We start from the raw sequence: 21,371 nt of genomic DNA on the forward strand, positions 1-21,371 counted from the left end.
CTTTTGACAGTTTCATTGCTGAAAAATTCAAGGTACATCTCATAATTGTACCAGGAACATGCATTTATCACTGGCAACAGCTCTATGCCACATGAAATGAATTACTGTAATAGACATGTCATGTAATAGCATCTTATTATCCTCTCCCTCTTTCTCCTCACCTTCTGCAATGAGCAGGTCAAATATGATTGTAAGTAGAACAGACAAAATGACTCCTGGAAAAGTTCAGTAAGCAAAATTATGCTGGCTAAAATAATGCTCTAGCAGTACAATGAGTAATTAACTCCAGATTCAGTATACTGCATAATGAAAATGCTATGCTAGGGCTTGAGCCCTAATGCTGCTGCTCGGCCCTAGCAGTTCAGCGTGGAGGGAGGCACTCTGGTGGATCGGGGCATAAAGGTTAGCACCATGGAAGACCAAGGCCCCTTAGATCCTTCTGCCCTGGTTTCTTCACTGCAGCCCTCTTCTTACTGCTAAAAGGTAAGGTGATACAAGGCAAAACCTTACTAAACACACCTGGGCTCTCCCTGCTGCTCCTACAGTTGCTGTGGCCTGAGAAGCAGAGCAACAGGACCATGTCAGACAGGGCAGGAGGTGACACATGGAATGTGTGCCATGAGGATCCAATCTCACCATGACCCTGCTGATGCACCTCTCACTGAGCCTTGCACCATTATTCTAACAAGTTAGCTTTGGACAAATTGACACAGAGAGAGAGGAGAGTATGGGCTAATTCAAACAGTAGAGAGAAGTTTCTGTAGTTTGGCATCAGCCCCATGAAGCAAACAACAACCACTGGTAGGGTGCAGCATGACTCCTTTTAACCATTCAGGAACTTTTTTTACTTTAATTAGATTTTGGCCACAGTAAATGTGGCTGCTAACTCAAAGAATAAGTTTCAGCATAATGAAGCTTTAATTTCCCAAGCACCCTCATTACTTCACATAATTTCAGCCTTACCTTCATTACACTTTCCTCACAAATATCTTAGTGCTCAGTTTCCCATCCTATCTGTAAGACAGCCTCAGTCATGTCATTCTCAATACTGTTTCCCTAACATGGGGTTTATGTGCTCAGTTCTCAGAAAAGCAGGGACTGTCATCAGCTCACTCAATTGTTTCTTTGCAATATGCAGCAGAGTGCCTCTGACAGCAGTGCAACTCTGAGTGGTGGCTTCCATACTGCAGGTGCTGCTTAAAGGAACTAGATGTGGTTTTGCTGCACTTAGGAGGAAGCAGAAAATCAGTCAGAAAAGTTGATTTTCTGTGATTAAGTTTACTAATTTACAAGCCAAAGGCTCTAGCTTCCTTTCCTCCTACACCCTGCAGCTCAGCTGAGGAGCTTTCAAAGAAAATGGGTCCCTTTAAAGTTCTGCTTTTACTGAAGACACTGACCTGAGAGCAAATAAACAGCTCCTAATTTGGTCTTGTATGAAAATGTTCAACTTGAAAGCAGCTCAGCCAAGACTGAAGTGCTGCTGATTGCAGTGGCCACACTGGGGAAGAAACAAGCATGGTTTCTGCGTGATTAGATGTGCTGCTAGTGGGATTTCAGAGGGAAGTACCATTTCTCTTTCCTCACATCCTTCCAGGTATGCTTCCAAGTTGGTCATGCCCATTTGTCTCAGCTTATTCAACACTCATGGAGACAGACATGTAGCAGAAAAGGGAGGGGCAAGGACCCTTCTGAGGGCAGTACAACCTACCCTCTCATATTTCATCTTACGTTCCATTATCTCAATGTGAAAGCTCTCTGTTGGTCCCCAAGCCAACTCCTTAGGCCTGCTGAGCTCCTGATCTAGACCTAAACACAGGGAAAAAAAGGGGTGTGAAAGGTACCTTTACATACTCTGCTGACATATGCATATTGGATGGTCAAAATTCCAGCCACAGTGAAGTGTTTAAAGGTAGGATACTATAAACATACTAATTTAGGTCTCAGCTTTGCTTACTTTGGTTCCAAGCATCAAAGCTGCCTGTTGTGCTTTGCAAAATCAAAACCTTAAAAATTCCCTTCAGCTTTTCAGCAGACTAAGATGTGCAATACAAAAGAAAACATCTTTATTGCTAAAGAAAAAAGGCATTCTGGCATTGAAAGCTGTATTTTGAAAAATACAGGGCTGGCTTTTACTCCCAGTGATGTCAGTGTCAAAGCTCCAATTGACTTCAGTGGGAACATGATTGTATCCAATGGGTAAATAATTGCACATATTTCACATCTCATTGTTACTGAAAACTGTTCTTCAAAAAAGGAAAATAATAGCCTGGATTCAAGGACTCTATTAAAAAGTCATTTGAACTGCATTCTAGTTGAAATCACTTCTACCAATGAAAAGACTTTTTTGTTTATTCAGAATTTACATAATTAGAAAAGCACAAGAGACTTTGCTCTTTTCTACAGTCCTAGTCCTGTTAGTCTTGAAGTGTTTAAGAGTATCTTGAAGCCCAGATTTTGTAATTTTCTTTGGTTCTCTGCTTTCTGCTAGTCCCAGCACTGTAATATGTTTTGAAAAATTCCCCATGTCAAAAAATACCTTCTCTTGCATGGTTTTCATTGTAAAATGTCAGCATATCTGCTCAGTTCTTAACTGTTATCTCAGTGAAATGGGAACACAATCAAAAAGTTGGGCATTATTTATCTTAGCTACGTCTCCACGTCAGAAAATTAAGACAATGATGAATTATGCATTACTATACAAAATTTTATTATCAGAGACAAAATTCAAATCTGTTTTGCTTAAAATACAGAAGATCAAGTTTCTCTTAAAAAAAATTCCATTGACTCAGTCCCTAGAGTGGAATAAAAATTTTAAGTTGAACACACAGCGGTCCCATATTTATGTAATCATTTTTAAAGGCATATAACAGAAAACAATGTTCTCAGAAATTCATATATTTTATTTGGCTAATGGTTTCAATTTCTGATTAGTTCTATATTCATTATATAGCATTGTAAGAATAATTCTGCTTTTATTCAAAGAGCCTAGAATGCTCCAAACAATAAATGAAAAACTTGGTTCAGTGTGGCATTTTAGGTATACTGAGAATCAGTAAACATCTCCCTTCTATATGCAAAATATATCCTTTTCTGTGGGGAAAAAAAAAAAAGAGCAGAGAGAGTAGTAGGCTCTATATAAAGCTGTGATTTTAAATTCAGCAAAAACATGTCACCATACACCGCACCTGAAACTTGTGCAGAAACAGGTTTCAACCTAAATCACTTTCCAGAAATACTAGTTCAGTCATATGCAGGAGTTTACAGTGAACATACATTAGTTTGAAGCATGTGATTAATCCCACAGACATCAGTGGGACTGCCTACAGATTTATATATATGGTTGTGTCTTGGTCAACACAGCCTCACATCCTGCCTTACATCCAACTGTTTTGCTGATTTCAAACTGTTTGAGTAAGATCTATAAAAACAAATAACCAATGAATAATTTTTCAAAGCAAAATGTCCAGAATTAGAAGCTATACATGCATGGACACATGGTACATAGAAAGAGAAATGTGGTATTATGCTATCATCTGTATTTTCTCTACATGAAAATGGCATTCTGATCTGGGAAAGACATTTGTGTGAAAACATTGGTGAACTGTATCTAAACAGTCAGTTTGCATGGCACCTCTTGCATGACAAAAACCTGAATTCCAAAGAGTACAGATTTAAGAAGTGATGGAAAAATATGTTCTTCTAATTACAGTATTCAGAATTAATCTAAGGTTGAGAAAGAATTAACAGAGGGACTCATCCATTATAACCAGCACTAACAGCTGCAGGATGACTTCTTTCTACTTGAGGTGTCAAACGATATTACATGTGGAGTCTTTTGGAAAAATAATGAAATTTATCATCAATCCTTTATTTTCAACAATATAATCCATTTATATCATTGAAGTGTGTGTAGTTAGCTTTCAGAGAACCAGTTTATATTTAGCTTCTGCAAAAATACAGCAATTGAACACCTTTCAGTAAAACATCAGACAGGGAGATACAATCTCTGTTTTTATAAGGCTGTATGTTTCACCCACACCAAAGCCTATTGTCTCTCAAACATAACAACAACATAGCAAAATTACATTTACACATATAATAAAGCTGTCTTTATACAGGGTAGTTATACAGTAATTACAATGATTTTTCCATTAAAAACTGTCAGAGTTTGTTTCTTCTTCACAGAGTCTCTAAGTCCAGGAAAGTCCATCTCTGCTGATATCTATTGTTTGCAGGAAAAAGAGAGGGTAGTGGCCACACTCTTCACAGCACAGTATTCTACAGTTCTCAAAAAAAAATGATAAAGCTTTATCACATTAGAACCAATCACAAAGTATTATTCTAATGAAAAGCCAAAGGAAAACAAAAAACATTTATCATCCAGTATGTGCTACTGAAACCTAGATACAAATACACAAAACATCCTGTACAGCAGCCAAGCTGCCATCTCCAGGGCTGTTTTGGGAGCAATGGGGTAGATCCTCAGTTGGAATTCAGGTCAGTCACTTCAACAGATCTACCTCACTGGGCACCAACAGAGGCCACACAAGCTCCACCAGTTTGGCTGCAGATTATTTTGAAATTACAGAAACCAACGTATTAAGTGGAGTGCAACGTATCACAGAGAACTGAGACTGCATCTTGGCTGCTGGCCTAGTCCTTTGTAGCACGGCTATCCTGACCAAGCAAATCCAAGTGGCACTGTCCAGAAAACACTGGGGCATGCTGGCAAAAGCCTCTGGCTCATGACTGCCTGCAGCAGCACAGCCCCTCTGCTCTCACAAAGCTGTTCACCTGTGCTCTCTACCAACACTGCTTTGATATTCTTAGGAAATGGTACACATTAAATAAGCAAAGCATTCTCCAATACCGTTTGGCAAGGTCACATTTACTTCATTAGTTACAAATCAGTCAAATATAAATGCCTTTTCTTCCGAGAAATTACATTTGGCCTGACTCACAGCACTTCTCATGTGGGTGATTCTCCTTAAAGACATCTCAATGAAACTGGCTCCATTATGTCTTCTGAATCTCAGCCTCAACAGTGTTACTATATTCTGAGGTCAAGCTCAGAATGCCCTTCCACTGCCAGCATGGACACAAGACAGAGCTAAGTTTATCTAGATTCTTCAAAATACACTTGATCTTAGAACTCTGCCCAGTGAAGGCATGTGGCCTTACCTTGGTGAAAAATCCTTTCTCCCCTTCCTTCCCACTGAGAACAAAATTACTCGTCAGCACGGACTACTTAAGTTGCAGTGGTTTTACTGGGTTTCAGAACTGGTATCAGGACCCTCAGAACATATGACCACAGTCATATGAGAAAAAAAGTGGCCAATTTTTTACGGTTTTGCATGCAAAAAGAGTGCTGCACAGTCACTGATACCATAGAGGTTTATGCAGGCATCTGATTTTTGGTTTGGTTGGTTGGTTGGTTTTGCTTGTTTTTATGGTATGAATATAGTTACCACTATTACTAGAATTATTACCACAAATAATTTGTAGTACATCCCTACAACCCAGTTGCTAGAAAAAGGCCCAAGAAATTCCTGATACACTTTCAAATATTAACAAAAAAACATCATAAAGAAAAGGAGTGTCTGTTCCTAAACACTTCTGAAGAAGGGACGCTATAATATTGCAGACCTTTACAAACATTCTGGTCAGTGCTTTTCAGCTGGGGTGGCCAGGGCTCAGGGTTTATGTTTTTTCTGAGCAGTGCAGGTTCATTAGCTGGACCTTTTCTTTCTGCTAGCACAAGGCAATGACATTCATCTCTGAAGATCACCAACAACCCACACTCAGCCAAGGGACCTTCTGTCTCTTCCATACAGCTGAAAAAAAGTTCAGCCTTTCTGCATTTCAGTGGCTCCCAGCTGCTTTCCTAACCCAGGTGGTCTGGCAGCAGTGGCAGGTGATACAGCCAGCAATTTTCTGACTGCTCCATCCGTAGCTGGGCACACAGACCCTCTTCAGGCTGCTCCACAGCTGGATGGTCCTTTTGCTCCTTCATGCCCATACTGACACTGTGGCTGTATATCCTGCTTAGGGCAGGCAGCCTGATAGAGTGAGTACTCATAGCAACAGTGGTGCTAAGCTGATTATATACATTAGCAGTTTTCAAAACCACATCCATTTTCCTCTAAGAGAAAATTGTACATTTGACTCAAGGTCTATTTTCAGTATCATTTATGATCATGTGGAAAACCAAAACCTTATTATGCAGGTATCTAAATAAAGGCACCCTCCCCTGCAAATACTAGCTTTGTTTTATTCTATCCAAATAATTAGATTTTTGTCAGAAAAGTATCTCTATGGAGGATTTTACACACACTCACACACACACTCACACACACTTTTCATTTTTTATTACTTACAACTAAAGAATTAATTGTATGGTTCAGGATCTTTGCTGTGAAAGCATCCTTCTGCATCAGCGCATATTTGCTTTGGCACTCTAAATATCAGTGAAATATCTACGACAGCCCAAAAACTACACAAAATTCACCTTCAGTTTCCAATGTAGTATCAGAATTCTTGCTATAATTCACTGAAAAGATAATCAAAGGTCACAAATTTAGATGCACTTGAGAACATATGAAGGGTTTTTTTATCATAATAGATGTCCAAGTACTCCCAGTAATAGCAGAAATGACATGTCATTTCAGAAGAATGTTTTCACAGTGTTCTGCCCTCATCACAATTAGCAGCTACTACCATTTTAACAGCTATTAGCAGTGGATACATGAATAATTCTACCAGCTACAAAGTAATTGGCCAGATCCTTGTAGTGAACAATTTTATAAAAATTAAAATAGCTGTTTGCTTATGCTGGCATAGAATCATGTCTATTCATATGTCTTCCTATATGATTTAGGAAGCCATATCAGTTAATGACTGCAAAGGATCCTGAGTCATACAAAGGCTGATTAAAGTTTCTACCATCAATGTCTGTAAAATGACACCCATGTCCATGTCCAACTGCATTCACACTTTGCATGATCTCCTCTCACTATAAAGGACAAAGTCAAACAGTGGATTAGAAAATGCTTGAAAAGTATGGATTATTTGGCTTCCTAATCACAATCCAAATCATAAAAATGAGGACCATTTTTAGATATGGACAAGGGAAGAAAAGGATTGGTAAAAGAGAAAGAAAATCAATATGATAAACAGATTTTTCTAAGCAGATTATATTAGAACTTTCCATCAGGAATCAACTATACTGTAACACACAGCTGTATGAAACTTCTTAAAAAAGGATTTTGGAAGACATATAATAAAATGAAGGGTGTTTAAATATTGCAGAAAACAGTTGTTTTTTTTTTTTAGATTTAATCCATTAAATTTAATCCTGATTCAGTGGGAAACAGCAAAATACAAAACATAAAAAAATAAAACAATAGAGAATTGTAATGGAAAGGCCAGTTCAACCTCAGAGCAATAATACTAACATTATTAGAATACAACAATTATAAGCAACATATCAATGGGTACATATAATATACACATTTGGGACTTGATATCTGTGGTAGACCAGTTGCTCAAGGCCACTAAAATATCAATTTACATCCAACACCAGCTAAATGTGCAAGAACTTCAATCCAGATGAGCAAGAGTGGAAATTTTTGTGCACTGTGCAGAATACACAGGCTGTAATGAACTTTTGACTTCAGAATATCCTGTTATTAGTGGGAAGACCAGAAACTTTTATGTGCATCTTGCAAGGTATGTGGTTTAATCTCTGGTTCTGGAAAAGTCATCAAAGACAATACTGAATAAAATTGTAAAGGGACAGACCATTTCACACTCTTCTGTCCTCTAAGTCCTCCAAGCAATTCATATTTGAGGGCTTGGCTTTCTGCACACTCTTTGGATATCACAATTTTGGCCTTCATTATAGGGTAGAGGTTATATTAAATAGTATTTGGCTTGCTTTTTTATTATTAAAAAAAAGTCTGCATGTGATTCTTCTCAGTAGAAATTAAAAATGTGACGCTACATACTGGCATTGAGGTTGAGTTTGGTCAACCGCATAAAATAATACTTTTCACTTTTAAATGCCTTTCATAAGAAGATATTCAAGTGCTTTGCTAACATTAGTCAAGCCTCACAACACCCCTGTGAGGTAGGTAAAATACAAAGGAGGAGGAGGATTTCACTCAGCTTCGACATGATAATGTCTCTGGGCAGCAGGTTCACTAGCACTGCAACACAGCACAAAGGTTTAGGGCTTACTATAAGGCAAAGAGTCAACAGTACCAGAGCACAGGATTCCCTCTTCTTTTGGTTATACATGAGTCAAGCTGATGTGCTACACAGCACCAAACAGCTCAAAAACTGCCCACACAAGGATTTCATGCACCCAACTCACAAACAACACCCTCTGAAAGTAAAGGGCACACAATGACAGGTGCAAGATTGGTACAACAGCTTAGTTATGGGTATGGTAGTTTTTGAGGAGCAGAATACCTTGGGAATGAGAGCCCAGAAAACAATACCATCTCCACACAACTCTGAAAAGATGCTGGGTTTCACAACCTGAAAGATGCTTGGGTTTGGTTCTTTTCACACTCATGTTTCAATTCACCACTTACTGGGGATAAGCAACTGCAAGTGTAAAGCGTGCTGGTAACTCCCATGCCTTGCTTGTGAGGGCAACAACCAGACAGAACGGCTGCTCTCTACTTTGGTGGGCCATGTGTTCCCAGTCTGCACAGCCATGATGTGGTCAGATGGCTGGGATAGGTTGGGAAGGGATAAAGAAACACTGCCCCACATCTACATTCTGCTCCCGAAGCCGCTGCAATCTGACTCCTGAAAACTGTATTCTTGTGGCTTTTTCCTCCACAGTGCAGACATTAGAGAGCACTTGGCCCCCACCAGTTTTATCCTCAGCATTTAGCTCCAGAGTGTAAATATTCATTGTAAAATTCCACTGTGTCACTGATCTTTCAGATTAAGGATTGAGAAGAAACAAACATGATTAAAAAAAGTGTCATTCGTGAACAATAGTCTATGTGAAGTACAAGGAACGGAAAGAAAACCACGTTCTCAGTACTAGTCAGTACAAATAAGCACACGTACACGCCCCTCACTTTCTCCATATTTCACTTTTCAGTGATGGCATAAATAGTACATTCCATATTTGCAAAAGTATTGCTCATATGGAGAATCTGACCTGTCTATTATAATAAATCACTACAGAGACTGGTGTACCACATGCAAGACAGCCCTCTTGGGTAATTTTAAGTCTTCGCATGCAAGATATTCTCCCTTTTTCCTAATTTCCATTTGAATCTTATCATACTTGTGCACTATGAGCTACAAAACTTACTACTGCACAGTCTGGGTAGCCTGGGTGATCCATTGTGAGTACCAGTGCCTTGTAAAGCAGCTGAGAAGAGGTGGTTCATGGATTCTGTGATATCAGTGCAAAGCTCCTACCCCAGCACACGTTCACAGTTGAAACTACACTGTTTCACTGATCAGCAGGGAACAAATGTATATGATTATAATGCATTGATGATGTCCTTCTCATTTTCTCTCTCTAACCCTGCTCCTGGCCCTTTTCTCTTTCTCCTCTCTCACTAATCTGCTTATTCAAATATAGGAATATGGAGACTGCAGATACAACTGGTAACTCAAAAAATGAGCTGGCATCTTTGTAATCATTAAGAGACAATCTGAGTGGCAGACAAACTGGCAGCAAATGGGAAAGTTGATTTTACATCTCATACCACCCCAAGCTGGAAGTCTTCTGCGTTTCCTTTCCCTTGCTTTCCTTTTGTTCATTGAAAGAGTGATTGTCGTAGAGTCTTTGTGCTTTGTATAATGCCCAACTTTGATGTAACCGGAACTCACATACAAAATGTGGCTGTTATACATAAGCATGCTAAAATACAGGCAGGGACAGTACAAGCATGCACAAAATAGTCTTTGAAGGAGTTTTTGTTTGTTTTTTTTTTTCTGACATTTACATGCATCACTTAATATCATGTTTGGTTGTGTACATTGAGGGCTGGATTTCACAAGCATTCATGATCTTCTCTTCTGAACATCTTCTTGACAATTGCACAAGAGTTCAGTGTAAAAAGAAAAATCCACAATGAAAAAAATGATAAAACAAAAATCCTTATCCCTGCAATCTGATCTTGTCTTCATGATTTTTCATGTTGAACACTTTTAAAATGTCTCTTCTTCCTCTTGCAAAGAGTCATGTTAAATGATTGGCTAAAAAGACAGATTACTGTGTCAAGGATTTTCTTAGCCACTGGAACAGTTCTTCCTTATAAAGCCTTTGCCACCGCACATTGGCTTCCACTGTTTCCACAGCGCGAGAGAAAGAGACAGCAGCTCCCCCTTCGTAACTCTTTATAAAGTTCTTTAGCTGAAAATACAAGTTAACAGGTTAAATTTGCAGCAACTAGAGAAAGCAAATACTTCCAGTGCACACAAATAAGTGAGCAAACTTCCACAATCAATTCAGAAGTAAATGCAATATCAGGTAGAAAGATTTAATAGGAAATGTATTAAGACAGCAAACTGTCAATTAGATGTGATGCAATTGCTTCACATTGCACTGGAAGATATTGATATGTCAGTGCTGGATCACATTAATATAATTACCTCCTTCCCTCCTGCAGCTCAACTGCTGCACTGCGTAGATGGCTGCTCTAAACTTTTATTTGTACCTAAGAAACCAAACTGGGAGCACTGGAATTGCTTCTAATTAAGATTTATATGCAAATATCAGTGGAAAGCAGCCCTGATGCCCTTTGGTTTTATCAAGCTTCAAAAACCATTAATTTTATTTTGATGTGCAGATCCCTTTTGGTTATATAACACAGGTCAGTTGCTGAAAAAAAAGGGATGATTACAGTGACAAGAGAGTGGCAAAATAGCAAGTGAGCATGCATTTGACAGTCTTTGAATGTCTGAAACATACTCTTTCCCTTATGAGAAAACTTTGATCTTTTTTTCTGCAGACTGAAAAGGCTCTTGCTCTGTTCTTGTGTATACTCAAAGTATAGCACCAGCACCTGGATTATTATAACCAATGGTGCTGGTGGGTTTTCAGTTATTGTTGTTCAAATGAGAATTGCAAGGTTGATCTGCACAACAGATTGCAGGTTATGTTGACTTGTACAAAACAAGATGGTTTTAGCAACACTTAATGAATAACTAGCTACTTTTTTCCCTAGTGACACCAAATTCACCTCAGTTTCTAAATTCAGACTTCCTGCAACATCTCTGTGCCTGGGCTCAAAACTGAAAAGGTTGATTCTGCAACTATCTCATTCTCATCACAGCTAAAAGCATGGAAGAGAGCTGGAAACTATCAAAATCAGACTTTACCTGATCAAAATGTTTACAATACCAGTTTCTTTCATGGAAATATAACCAGGCAGCTTAGCAATCCTATCATGAAGGTGGAAACTACGACTACAGAAGGCTTCCTTGTGCAGGGCAGATACTCAAATCTGACCAACAGTGTCATTCCCACCTGGGGAGAGGAAACCACCTGTGGCTCCTCCTTTAGTTACTGAGGCCACTAGACTTGAGTGCAGACAAATGGCTGGATGCAAATCAGAGCTCAATCAGAGTTCAAGTAATGATGGTTGTGCTGCATAAGAATCACTGTATCCATTGGGAGCAGCACTGAGTGGGTGCTAAACAGGATATAGCACAACTGCACAACTACCTCAGTCCGGACAGATGTTAAGCTAAAATGAGAAATCTTTCCAGTCTAAATAGAAAAACAAATTATCGTGGAGCCATTTGGCCAGCATATTTGGTAAGCAGATTTTCTTGCATGGAAAATACAGTGAGAAAGAGAAGAACAGAGAACACATTGGCAGCTTCCACTTTCAACACTGACATTTTAAAGGACTGTCCTCTGCAGCATAAGCTAATGAAGATAGCAACATCTCGTCTTTGGTTTCTCAACCAATAGTCAAGAGAAAAAGACAAACCTTTATATCCAAACAAGCACAAACAACTGCCTGCACAATCCCACTCCTGACACCACCTCTACACACTTGTGTGCTTTTGCAATCTGCTCCTCATCCTTGTGCTGCCCAACAGGTTGGTGCTGCACAGGCAGTTGGGCCTTTTGACTGCTGCAGAGAGAAGAGAGCTTTCAGACACGCTTATTATTGTTCCTGCCCTCCTCCCTGCTTGCAGTGAATACAGCCTCACCTAACAAAAGTAATTTAAAAATTACCTCTCTCAGTTCTCCTTCAGTATTGAGGAATTCCGTGACCCCACTGACAAGCTTTGAATTCATAAATAATGCTTCTCCGTACCTGCATGGGCAAAAAGAAGATGCAGAAAGAGTTACTGTGAGAGCCAGGTCAACTGAAAATTATAAAGTAATGTTCTGTAAGCAAGGGAGAAGGCACAGGATTGATTTTGGGGGATCAAGGGAATAGCACTGGAACTGGGTACTGATATTTCAAAATAAAAACCTAGACTGAGACCTTCTTCTAGGCTGAAATGTTTGTAATTATTAAGTCAGATGCTGTTAAGCAGAATGGGCTTAACTACAGGCACAGATGAGTGCTCCAGAGGACCAAACCACCTCCCACTTAAGGGAACAGGGGAGACTGAGGAAGGACCTCATGGCAGTCTACAACTTCCTCATGAGGGGAGAGAGGAGCAGGCACTGATCTCTGCTCTGTGGTCACAGTGACAGGACCCAAGGGAATGGCCTGCAGTTGTGTCAGGGGAGGTTTAGGTTGGATATCAGGAAAAGGTTCTTCACCCAGGTGGCTGGGCACTGGAACAGGCTCCCCAGGAAAGTGGTCACAGTGCCAAGCCTGTCTGAGTTCCAGAAGTGTTTGGACAATGATCTTGGGCACATGGTGTGACTCTTGGGGATGAACCTGTGCAGGGCCAGGAGTTTGACTCAATGATCCTTATGGATCCCTTCCAACTCAGCTTATTCTGTAATATACAGCTCAAAATACAGGTGCAAATGAAGGAGCAGAGCAGCAGCTATGGAGAATTATTCTGAGGAACCCTTCAAGCTGTACCATTAAATCAGACTTTTTGATGTGCTGCAGCCTTCTTTGCATTTTGTATTCATCCACCTCACCTACATTACAAATGGCCACTCAAAAACTGAACTGAATCAAACTTTCTTGTTCCAGTACCTGATAATTAAAATAAATAATGCTGATAGGAATAATACTACTAAAATAATCTCCCGGGCCACAGTAGCATTTCAAAGAACCAACCTGGAATGAAAATTTGAAAGCTTGGGCAAGAAATATCTAAAGGATATGCAGAAGCAATCAGCAATGACCTTTGACAGGCAGTTGCTTTGAAACATTCAAATCCTCCTGCTCACTTGTTTTTCTACAAGTTTTTTTCAATCCCCCAAATAAGGCAGTACATCAGTACTGACCAGATCACTCCTTACATTTTACATTTCATGTTGGAATAGGTTGTGGGGTTTGTTGTTCTGGGCCTTGGGTTTTTTTCAGTCTCCAGCATGAAGAGTATAATTCCATTGGAAACCAGAAGTCAAGTTAGATGTCATTCAGCATAGTAAAAGGCACTTGACAGGTCATTATCCTTATCTGTATCTGCAGTGTGTCCAAAGCAGTATCTAGCTAATCTGAACACAGCTGGCTGTAAGATAGGGAATCCAGATCTCCTGTCAGACATGTGTAAGTACTACCAATAGACTTTACTGAAATTATGTTCATCTGGGGCAACAATTCAATTCATCATCCACTTTTACAGACTGATTTATAGAAAGAGTTCAAAAGTCAAAGTGAAACAAACTGGCACAGTCACAACTTTCTGTTCTGTTAATCCCAAATTGATTACCCTTAAATGCTTAGATACTCTAAGACGCAGTTCTTTCAAAGGGGAGAAAGAAAGAGAAGAGGGACAGCCAAAGCAATAGGTATAGAAAGATGGGAAGAGAATTAGGATATCTTTGAGAAGATCATGTTTTTGGGAAGGTTTATGCTATATTGTTTGCTATCTTGAGCTCTTATAAGGAGAAATACTGTTAGAGGTACCAAAAATCCTACTCCCTGACCACTAATAAATGAATTATCCATGGATATTTCAGCAAGTACATATCTTTTCCCAAAATTTCAGTCACACTGGAATACACAGACATCCAGAGGCAAACTATGGGAAGTAGGGATTTCATGGTACTTTAAGCACGTTTCAGCTTTCTAACAAAGCCCTTTATTATTACAGTCTCAGACATAATTGACTGTTTGGAAGACTGGAAGCTCCTCTTGATGGGGTATTTTGACAAGGTTACCAATCCGCTTTAAACAAGCAACCTCATAAAAACCTCTGCAGGGATTTTATTTTTCTTACAGTCCACTATAGCCACCACAGTGCAAACAACAAATAACAGAATTCCTTCCACTGAAAATGATAGCTTCATGCACACCTGTGCTGCTTACAGCCCATTCTGTACACTTGGTAAAAAGTCAGCCATTTATAGGAATTTCTATAGAAGCTCTGCTGGCAAAAAAGCTAGAAGAGTCCCCTTCCAAAACAATATTATGCAGGTGTGAAACATAAGAATAAATAGGAAAAGTGTTTGGTCTTACAAGTGTCAGTCTTCTCATCCTTCACAGGAAGACAACGGCACACCAGAACCAGGACCTTACAAGCCTGAACTTCCTGGAAACATCCTGGAGACACAGACTCTCCAATGCACACCTTTCCTTCTGAGGATGTAAACCCTCCAGTGCCCATTTGTACAGGCTTTGCACTTGTGCAATCTCTAGAGGCAGCATAGTCCATTTACTTTGGACAGATATAAATGCCTTCCCAAATACTGTCAAGTTCCCAAATGCTGACAAATGATTCAGCACTTGAGAATGAAGGAATTCTTATAGGCAGCTGATGGATTAAATTTTCACACACAGACACGTGCTCACAGGATGAAAATGCTTTAGGAGACAAAGTAGTGCATGCTCAGGTAGCATGAAGTCAAGCACAGTCTTTTCAATTCTTTTTTTCAGAGTTGTAGCAGTCTTAGTCCCATAGATTTCTTACTAAAGACTTGTTAGGCACCTTAATTTTTAGGTCACCTGTGTAAATTACATGAATGACTTCAACAACTTTATACATCATCTATATGTTCTCGACAATGTGAATACAAGCATACTGTAATAATATAAAGGATTAACAACATTTTGTGGCAATTCTAACTCTTTGACTTGCTATGTTTAAAAGTAAGAAGAAATAGTGTTATAAATTAATCCCCCTCAGCTATTTCACTTTACTATCTGAAATATCAACACTTTTTATGTTAAATTAAATGGAAAATACCACTGAGATATCACCTTACTAAATTAATGTTTCATACAAAGTATTTTAATTTTGAATCAAATTAAATAATAAATTATAATTGTAGGAAAATGATCCCGTTGGACAAAGTCAACTTGCATCATAGAATCCTAGAATGGTTGGCATTGGAAATATCATACAGTTCCAATCCCCCCTCTATGGGCAGGGACATCTTTCACTAGACAAGGTAGCCCAAAGTCCTATCCAACAACCCCATGACACCCTCATAGTAAAGGAATTCTTCCTATTATGTAATCTAAACCTGTCCTTCTTCAGTCTGTAGCCTTCTCCCCATGTCTTATCACTACATACCCTTGTGTCATGGTTGCGGGGGGAGGTCAATTTTTCCAGAGAGATGTGGGCAGGCCAATCAGTGATCAGCTTTTCTGCTGGCACCTGGATTGGTCACTCAGAGGTTTGGACACGCCTCTGAGGACACAAAGAGTTAAAAGCAGGGCTCCAGGGGAGTTTGGCCTCTTTTAGGTTCTAGTTTCAGCAGTGAAAACATCTCCTCTCCCCTGCTCAGCTCTGGGCTGAGCGGGGGAGAGGGAAGCCACGTGGCCGGGCTGAAGACAACTACGCGGTGGAACTAAAGTAAGCTGGGCCCCGGGGAGGGGAGAAGAGAATGGACAAGACTCTAGAACTGAGCTGCCCCATCCAATAGAAAGATGGAAAACTGTAGAAGTACCTTCTGTGTGTGCTCACTCCCCTTCCCCCTCAAACTCCGGGAGAAGGTGCCCAGCCACGTAAGAGTTGCTGAGCCTGAAAGTGCTTGAGCCTGCAGCCCTGCTGAGAGCTAGAAACTGTTAACCCTTGCTTAGCAGAAAGAAACTTTTCTTAGACATTGATTCTCATGACTAGTAGTTTCAGAAAAGAGAGGGAAGCCGCCTGAGACTGAGATGATAAAGCACGATTAGAAAGAACCTGATGGGCAAAGAATGAGAGGAGTAGCTTTCTGAGCTAAACTTTTCTTGCATAATGTCAGCCATAGACTGAACTTAAGTCTCTTTTGAACATAAACTGCATTTTGAGTAGATGCAGCTGCCTTTGCTTTTGCTACAGTGACTGGCACGTGAAGAGTAGAGCAAGCAGAGAAGAGAGGGGGAGGGTGTGGTGGAGCCCTCTGCCCTCAGGAGAGACCTGCTCTCAGAACCCCGGCCCCTGGAGAGAAAAAAAGAGAGAACTCGGCATGCAAGTATCCTTAAAAGAGCCCTGTATGCAGCTTTCAGACTATGGACAGCGGTGAGAGCGCTGGACATAGGAAAAAAAAGAGTGTCACCCTGGCAGACTTCTCCAGGCGGTGCCAGGGGTGACATGGAAACTCATAAGGGGTGGGCCTGTGTTTTCTGAGGAACAGTCTGTGGTGCGAGAGAGACTCCTCTCTCCCTTGCTGAATTGAAGATTAGTTTGTTTTTGAGTGGTGATTGTTTGATCTAAAACCCAAAAGGTTTGGTCTGTGAAGAGTAATGTGTAGGGAGTAGAAACTGGGAGAAGAGATGTTCTGAGAAGTTTTTATTTCTGTCTCTGTGTGTGTTTAAGAGTTTTTCTGTCTCTGTTCTTATGTAATGTAATAAAGTTTTGGTGGGTTTTTTTGTTTTCAAGATTTAAGCCTGCTCTGCACTGTTCCTGATCACATCCCACAGTAGTTGTTAAAGAAAAAACATATATTCATGAGTGCATTAACATCTAGCCAGTGCCAACCCATAACACCTTGTAAAGAGTCCCTCTTCAGCTTTCCTATAAAGACCCTTTAGGTACTGAAAAGTGCTATAAGGTTTCCCCAGAGTCCTCTCCCCAGAGTCTTCTCTTCCCCAGGCTGTACATTCCCAAGTCTCTCAGCCTGTCTTCATGGGTCAAATACTCCAGCCATCATATCATCTCTGTGACTGTCCTTGGCACTTGCTCCAAGAAGGAAGTTCTCGCATGTTCTTCTGGAACCATAATTCCACAATAAAGCTTATATTTAAAAATGCAGTAGAGTGGTGAGCTCGAATCAGAAGCCTAATCATAGAATCACAGAACATTAGGCATTAGAATGAACCTTATAGATCATCCAGTCCCAACCCCCACCCTTCCATGTGCAGGAACGCCTCCAGATGTCCAGGTGACCAGGTTGCTCAAGGCCTTACCCAACTGCCTTTGAACCCTGCCAAGGGATGGGGTATTCACAACCTCCCTGGACAACCAGTTCTAGTGTCTCACCACCCTCACAGTAAAAAATTTGTTCCTAATATGTAACTTCTTTCTTCTATTTGTACCCATTCCTCCTTGTCCTATCAATGTTGCTATTAGGTCTCCATGCAACCTTTTCTTGGGACTGAACAGCCCCAGGCTCCTCAGCCTGTCTTTGTATGGGAGGTGCACCAGTCCTCTTCCTGGACTTTATGGTCTTCCTTTAACTTTATGGTCTTCCTCTGGATTTACTGCAACAGTCCTTCACACTCTGGGGACACTTGAACTGTACGCGGCTCTCCAGGTGGGGTCTCACAAGAGCAGAGTAGAGAGGAGACTCCCCTCCCTTGACCTGCTGACCTGCTGCTTTGGATGCAGCCCAGGCTTAGCCTTCTGGGCTGAGTGCACACCGCCAGATCGTCTTCAGTTTTTCATCAACCGCCACCTCCAGATCCTTCTCCGCAGGGCTGCTCTCAAATCATTTCTCTGCCCAACCTGTGGTTGTGCCTGGGATTATCAAGACCCAGGTGTAGGACCTTGCATACTCTCGTGTCACTGTTTTACTGAATAGTTGAGGGGCAAGGTATTCATTAGACTGATTCTACCCTCTCGACGTCTCATCTAAAAGGTTCTAATCTATGATTATAAAACAATGTTATTTTCAATATATAACACGTATGTACAGCTTGCATTAACTATTTCATTTCACTGCGCTGAATCTTTGGGTGATCAACGGAAACTCAACTGGATGTCACTTTCAGAAAAATCAACTGCTACAATCTTTTTGGTGGCTCTGACTCATGTTTGGAGATCAAACTGAATGAAGGTAACACAAAGACAGTGTTGAGCAAAAAGACAAACTCTCTGTTATTCTCTCATTTAAAAAAAGGACAATAACAGGTCTTTCATGAGGCCTTACTGATTGTTATGAATTTAGATTGCACAGTGATGCATTCCAAGCAAGTGAAATAAATACAATCCAAATTCTATTTAAAATTGTAATACCCAAAAGATTTGGCAGGTGGCATAGTTTGTTAAATATCTTCTATTTGTCTACACTGCTAAATGCTGACCACATCCAAAATCACAGGTGTTAGCCAGGTTGTCAGATAAACATACTTACTAAAGCAGGACATAACTACAGCATATTTGTTTGTAGCAATACAGATTGTGATGGCTTTATGCCTAAATTCTGGATAAATCCCTGGTGGAACCTGAAAATTTATTTGCTATCTGCACTGGGTTGCATAACAGTAATACATCTGCCATCCACTTTCTGTGCAAAATTCCAGTACCTTGAATAATCACACCAAAAGAAGATAATTCTTAATTTTTAAACTCTTCAGCAGTCTTGTAGTTTTATTGGAAATGGCTTTCAAAAAGTATGCTCCTGCAATATAAATTTCCAAAACCAATTCCAGCTCAAACCTATTTTCCCAGATGAACTTCTTCTAAAATCCCACTATACTATAAAGTACTATCTAAAACAACATGAATAACTTTGTGAATTTGTAGGGAAACTAACACTCAGTGACTAAGTTTCTTTGACTCTTATTTTGATGCTGTGAAATCTATAGGAGGTTTGTACCTGTATTCATTGGCCACTGGAATTTAGTTGCTTAAATACTGCATCTTAAATATACCATTTCAAATATTCAGTAGTACCATAGTTGGCTCCTCACAAGTCCAGAATGGAACAGATCTGCAATGCCTTTTCTGCCAACACCAAAAGTGTGACCTGGCATGGAATGCCCTGAAATCTTGGACACCTGCCTTTGAGAATCTGAACCTCATCCAAGTTGTAGTCCTTTTTAATCTGTCAGTATCAGATGGCTGCTGTGCAATCTTTCAGGTCCTCAGGCTGTCCCTAAAGAACTACAGAAATTTTTCATTCATTGAATTAATATCAAAATATTAATCAAAAAAGGTTTTAAAATGTTGACAGGACTTCAGAATGGGAGCATTTAGCACTTGTTCAAAGAGAAAGAGAAGCAGGTGTAAGGAGCAACCTTGACTCCTTTCTGTTAATCTATTTTTTATTCAAAATGATTCTCCTCTATTACTTGAAACTCACCTGAAACACAGAGTGGAAATAAAGGGGATGACACACTATATTAACATCCTTTTGAAAATGGAAATGTTTCAAAACATGCATTTTTTCCACAGCTGAAATAATATTTTTGAAAAGATCATTTTTTTCCATCAGACTTTAAATCAGAAAAAATCCTTTGGGAACTGCCATTTTTTGTCTATGTAAAAATAGAACTGCAGCACTTGACATATAGATAGAATTCATTATTGTACGCACAGACACAATACACTAATATATATACAGATGATTGCTAAGAGACAAATGTCTCTATGCATGAGTGTGATAATCCACGAATAAATGCATTTTTGACTCATATGTAGGAATTCCTTAGAGACATCTCCATTTATGGATTAAAAGAGAATGGATTAGATTCAGGAACTTACATAAATACACACCTATTCAATACTTACACCAATTATATCAAGATAAGAAAATGAGAATAATTAAGAATTTTTATCTTTACCTAGCATTTAGTATTTTCCATTTTTCTCTGAAAAACTTCCAAGCAAGATCCCGTCCATGTGGATTTCGAGCTACGTGGATTATCACATCAATTGCATCCTGATCCAGAACAACTTCTGAGTTGAGAGACAAATTCAAAAGTCTAGTGGGAGAAACAAGAACATTTAGTTTCACAAACACAGTGTCTAACACCAGTCCATCAGAAAACTCCGGGGGAAAAAAAATCATTGCTGAATTGTTTAAGTCTCCAAGGGAGTTCCATGGTTTATTTCTATGATTCTAAAGACTGGACACCTTTATGAATCAGAAAAATCTCAATGTAAAAAGATGTCAATAAAAGCTGATTGCAACTTTACATGTGCACTTTTATAAAATCTTTAAGATCAGATTGGTTGAGACATGGTAAATACAAGACATGGTAACAAAAAAACCCATAATAATTATTACAGGATTTTAGACATTTCCAATGAACAAAGGAAAATCTGGAATTGAGAAGATAGCACATGTCAATTTTCATATGCATTGAAACAAAAGTGTAAGACGGTTTAAACAGACAGTAAGCCTGTACTTGAAAAGCAAATTTCTTTCCTTTAGATGAAAGCTGAAGTGATGATCCATAACTGTTAAAGTGATTATTAGTAACAGATTCAAATATAGAATGTTTTTTACCTATTGAGCAAGTTTCTGTCATCACTGCAAGTTAAGGCTTCTAATAGTATTTTCTTCTCAGATACTGCTGTGGTGGAATGAAATTTCATCCAAATGAACTCCCACACATCTTCATCCATCAGTGAAACTCCTGTACAGTAGACAATATCTCTCACATTGAGAGGGATTCTACAAAAGAAATCAGTAATAGCATTGTGGTAAATAAGCAACCTCCTGATACAAGACAGAAAGAAGGACCATTTCTGAGACTTCAAAATTATTGTCCAACAGTAATATGTTGGCTTTTTTTAATAACATTTATCTCTTTACTGCCACCAGTATCTTCCAGGCCATCCTAATGGGCTTTCTAAAGGGTAACACATGCTTGCCATTCTCTTCATAACTCTGTCACATTGTCAGGAGATTATAAAATATAGTCATGTAGTTCATCAACTCATAATGTGCCACATAACCTTACAGGTAACATAAGCTCTCCAAATTAGTATGGGATCTTATCACTCTGTTGCTGGGCTCTGTGCCAAATCTGGTCTTCCTGTCCTTTGCACTGTTTTACAACAGGACCTGAGCAGCCAGAAACTCTCCCTTGCTTGTGCTGGAAAGTGCTTCATCTTCATATAGTAACATACAAGTAAGAAAGGACGTG

General features: G+C 39.6%; 1 protein-coding gene across 1 annotated transcript in view; it reads right to left on the reverse strand.

Annotated features, from left to right (window-relative positions):
• Window positions 1–2,701: 2,701 nt before the first annotated feature.
• Window positions 2,702–21,371, reverse strand: part of TRHDE (thyrotropin releasing hormone degrading enzyme) — a 213,906-nt gene continuing 195,236 nt past the window's right edge. Inside the window, exons 16-19 of the mRNA XM_063396448.1 lie at window positions 20,729–20,896; window positions 20,061–20,201; window positions 12,227–12,308; window positions 2,702–10,390 (exon numbers count right to left, since the gene is read on the reverse strand). Of these exons, the coding sequence (XP_063252518.1) occupies window positions 10,247–10,390; window positions 12,227–12,308; window positions 20,061–20,201; window positions 20,729–20,896 (535 nt within the window). The 3' untranslated portion in view covers window positions 2,702–10,246. The remainder of the gene's footprint in view (window positions 10,391–12,226; window positions 12,309–20,060; window positions 20,202–20,728; window positions 20,897–21,371) is intronic.

Source organism: Prinia subflava, chromosome 4 (genome assembly GCF_021018805.1).
Source record: "Prinia subflava isolate CZ2003 ecotype Zambia chromosome 4, Cam_Psub_1.2, whole genome shotgun sequence".
NCBI classification, from domain to species: domain Eukaryota; kingdom Metazoa; phylum Chordata; class Aves; order Passeriformes; family Cisticolidae; genus Prinia; species Prinia subflava.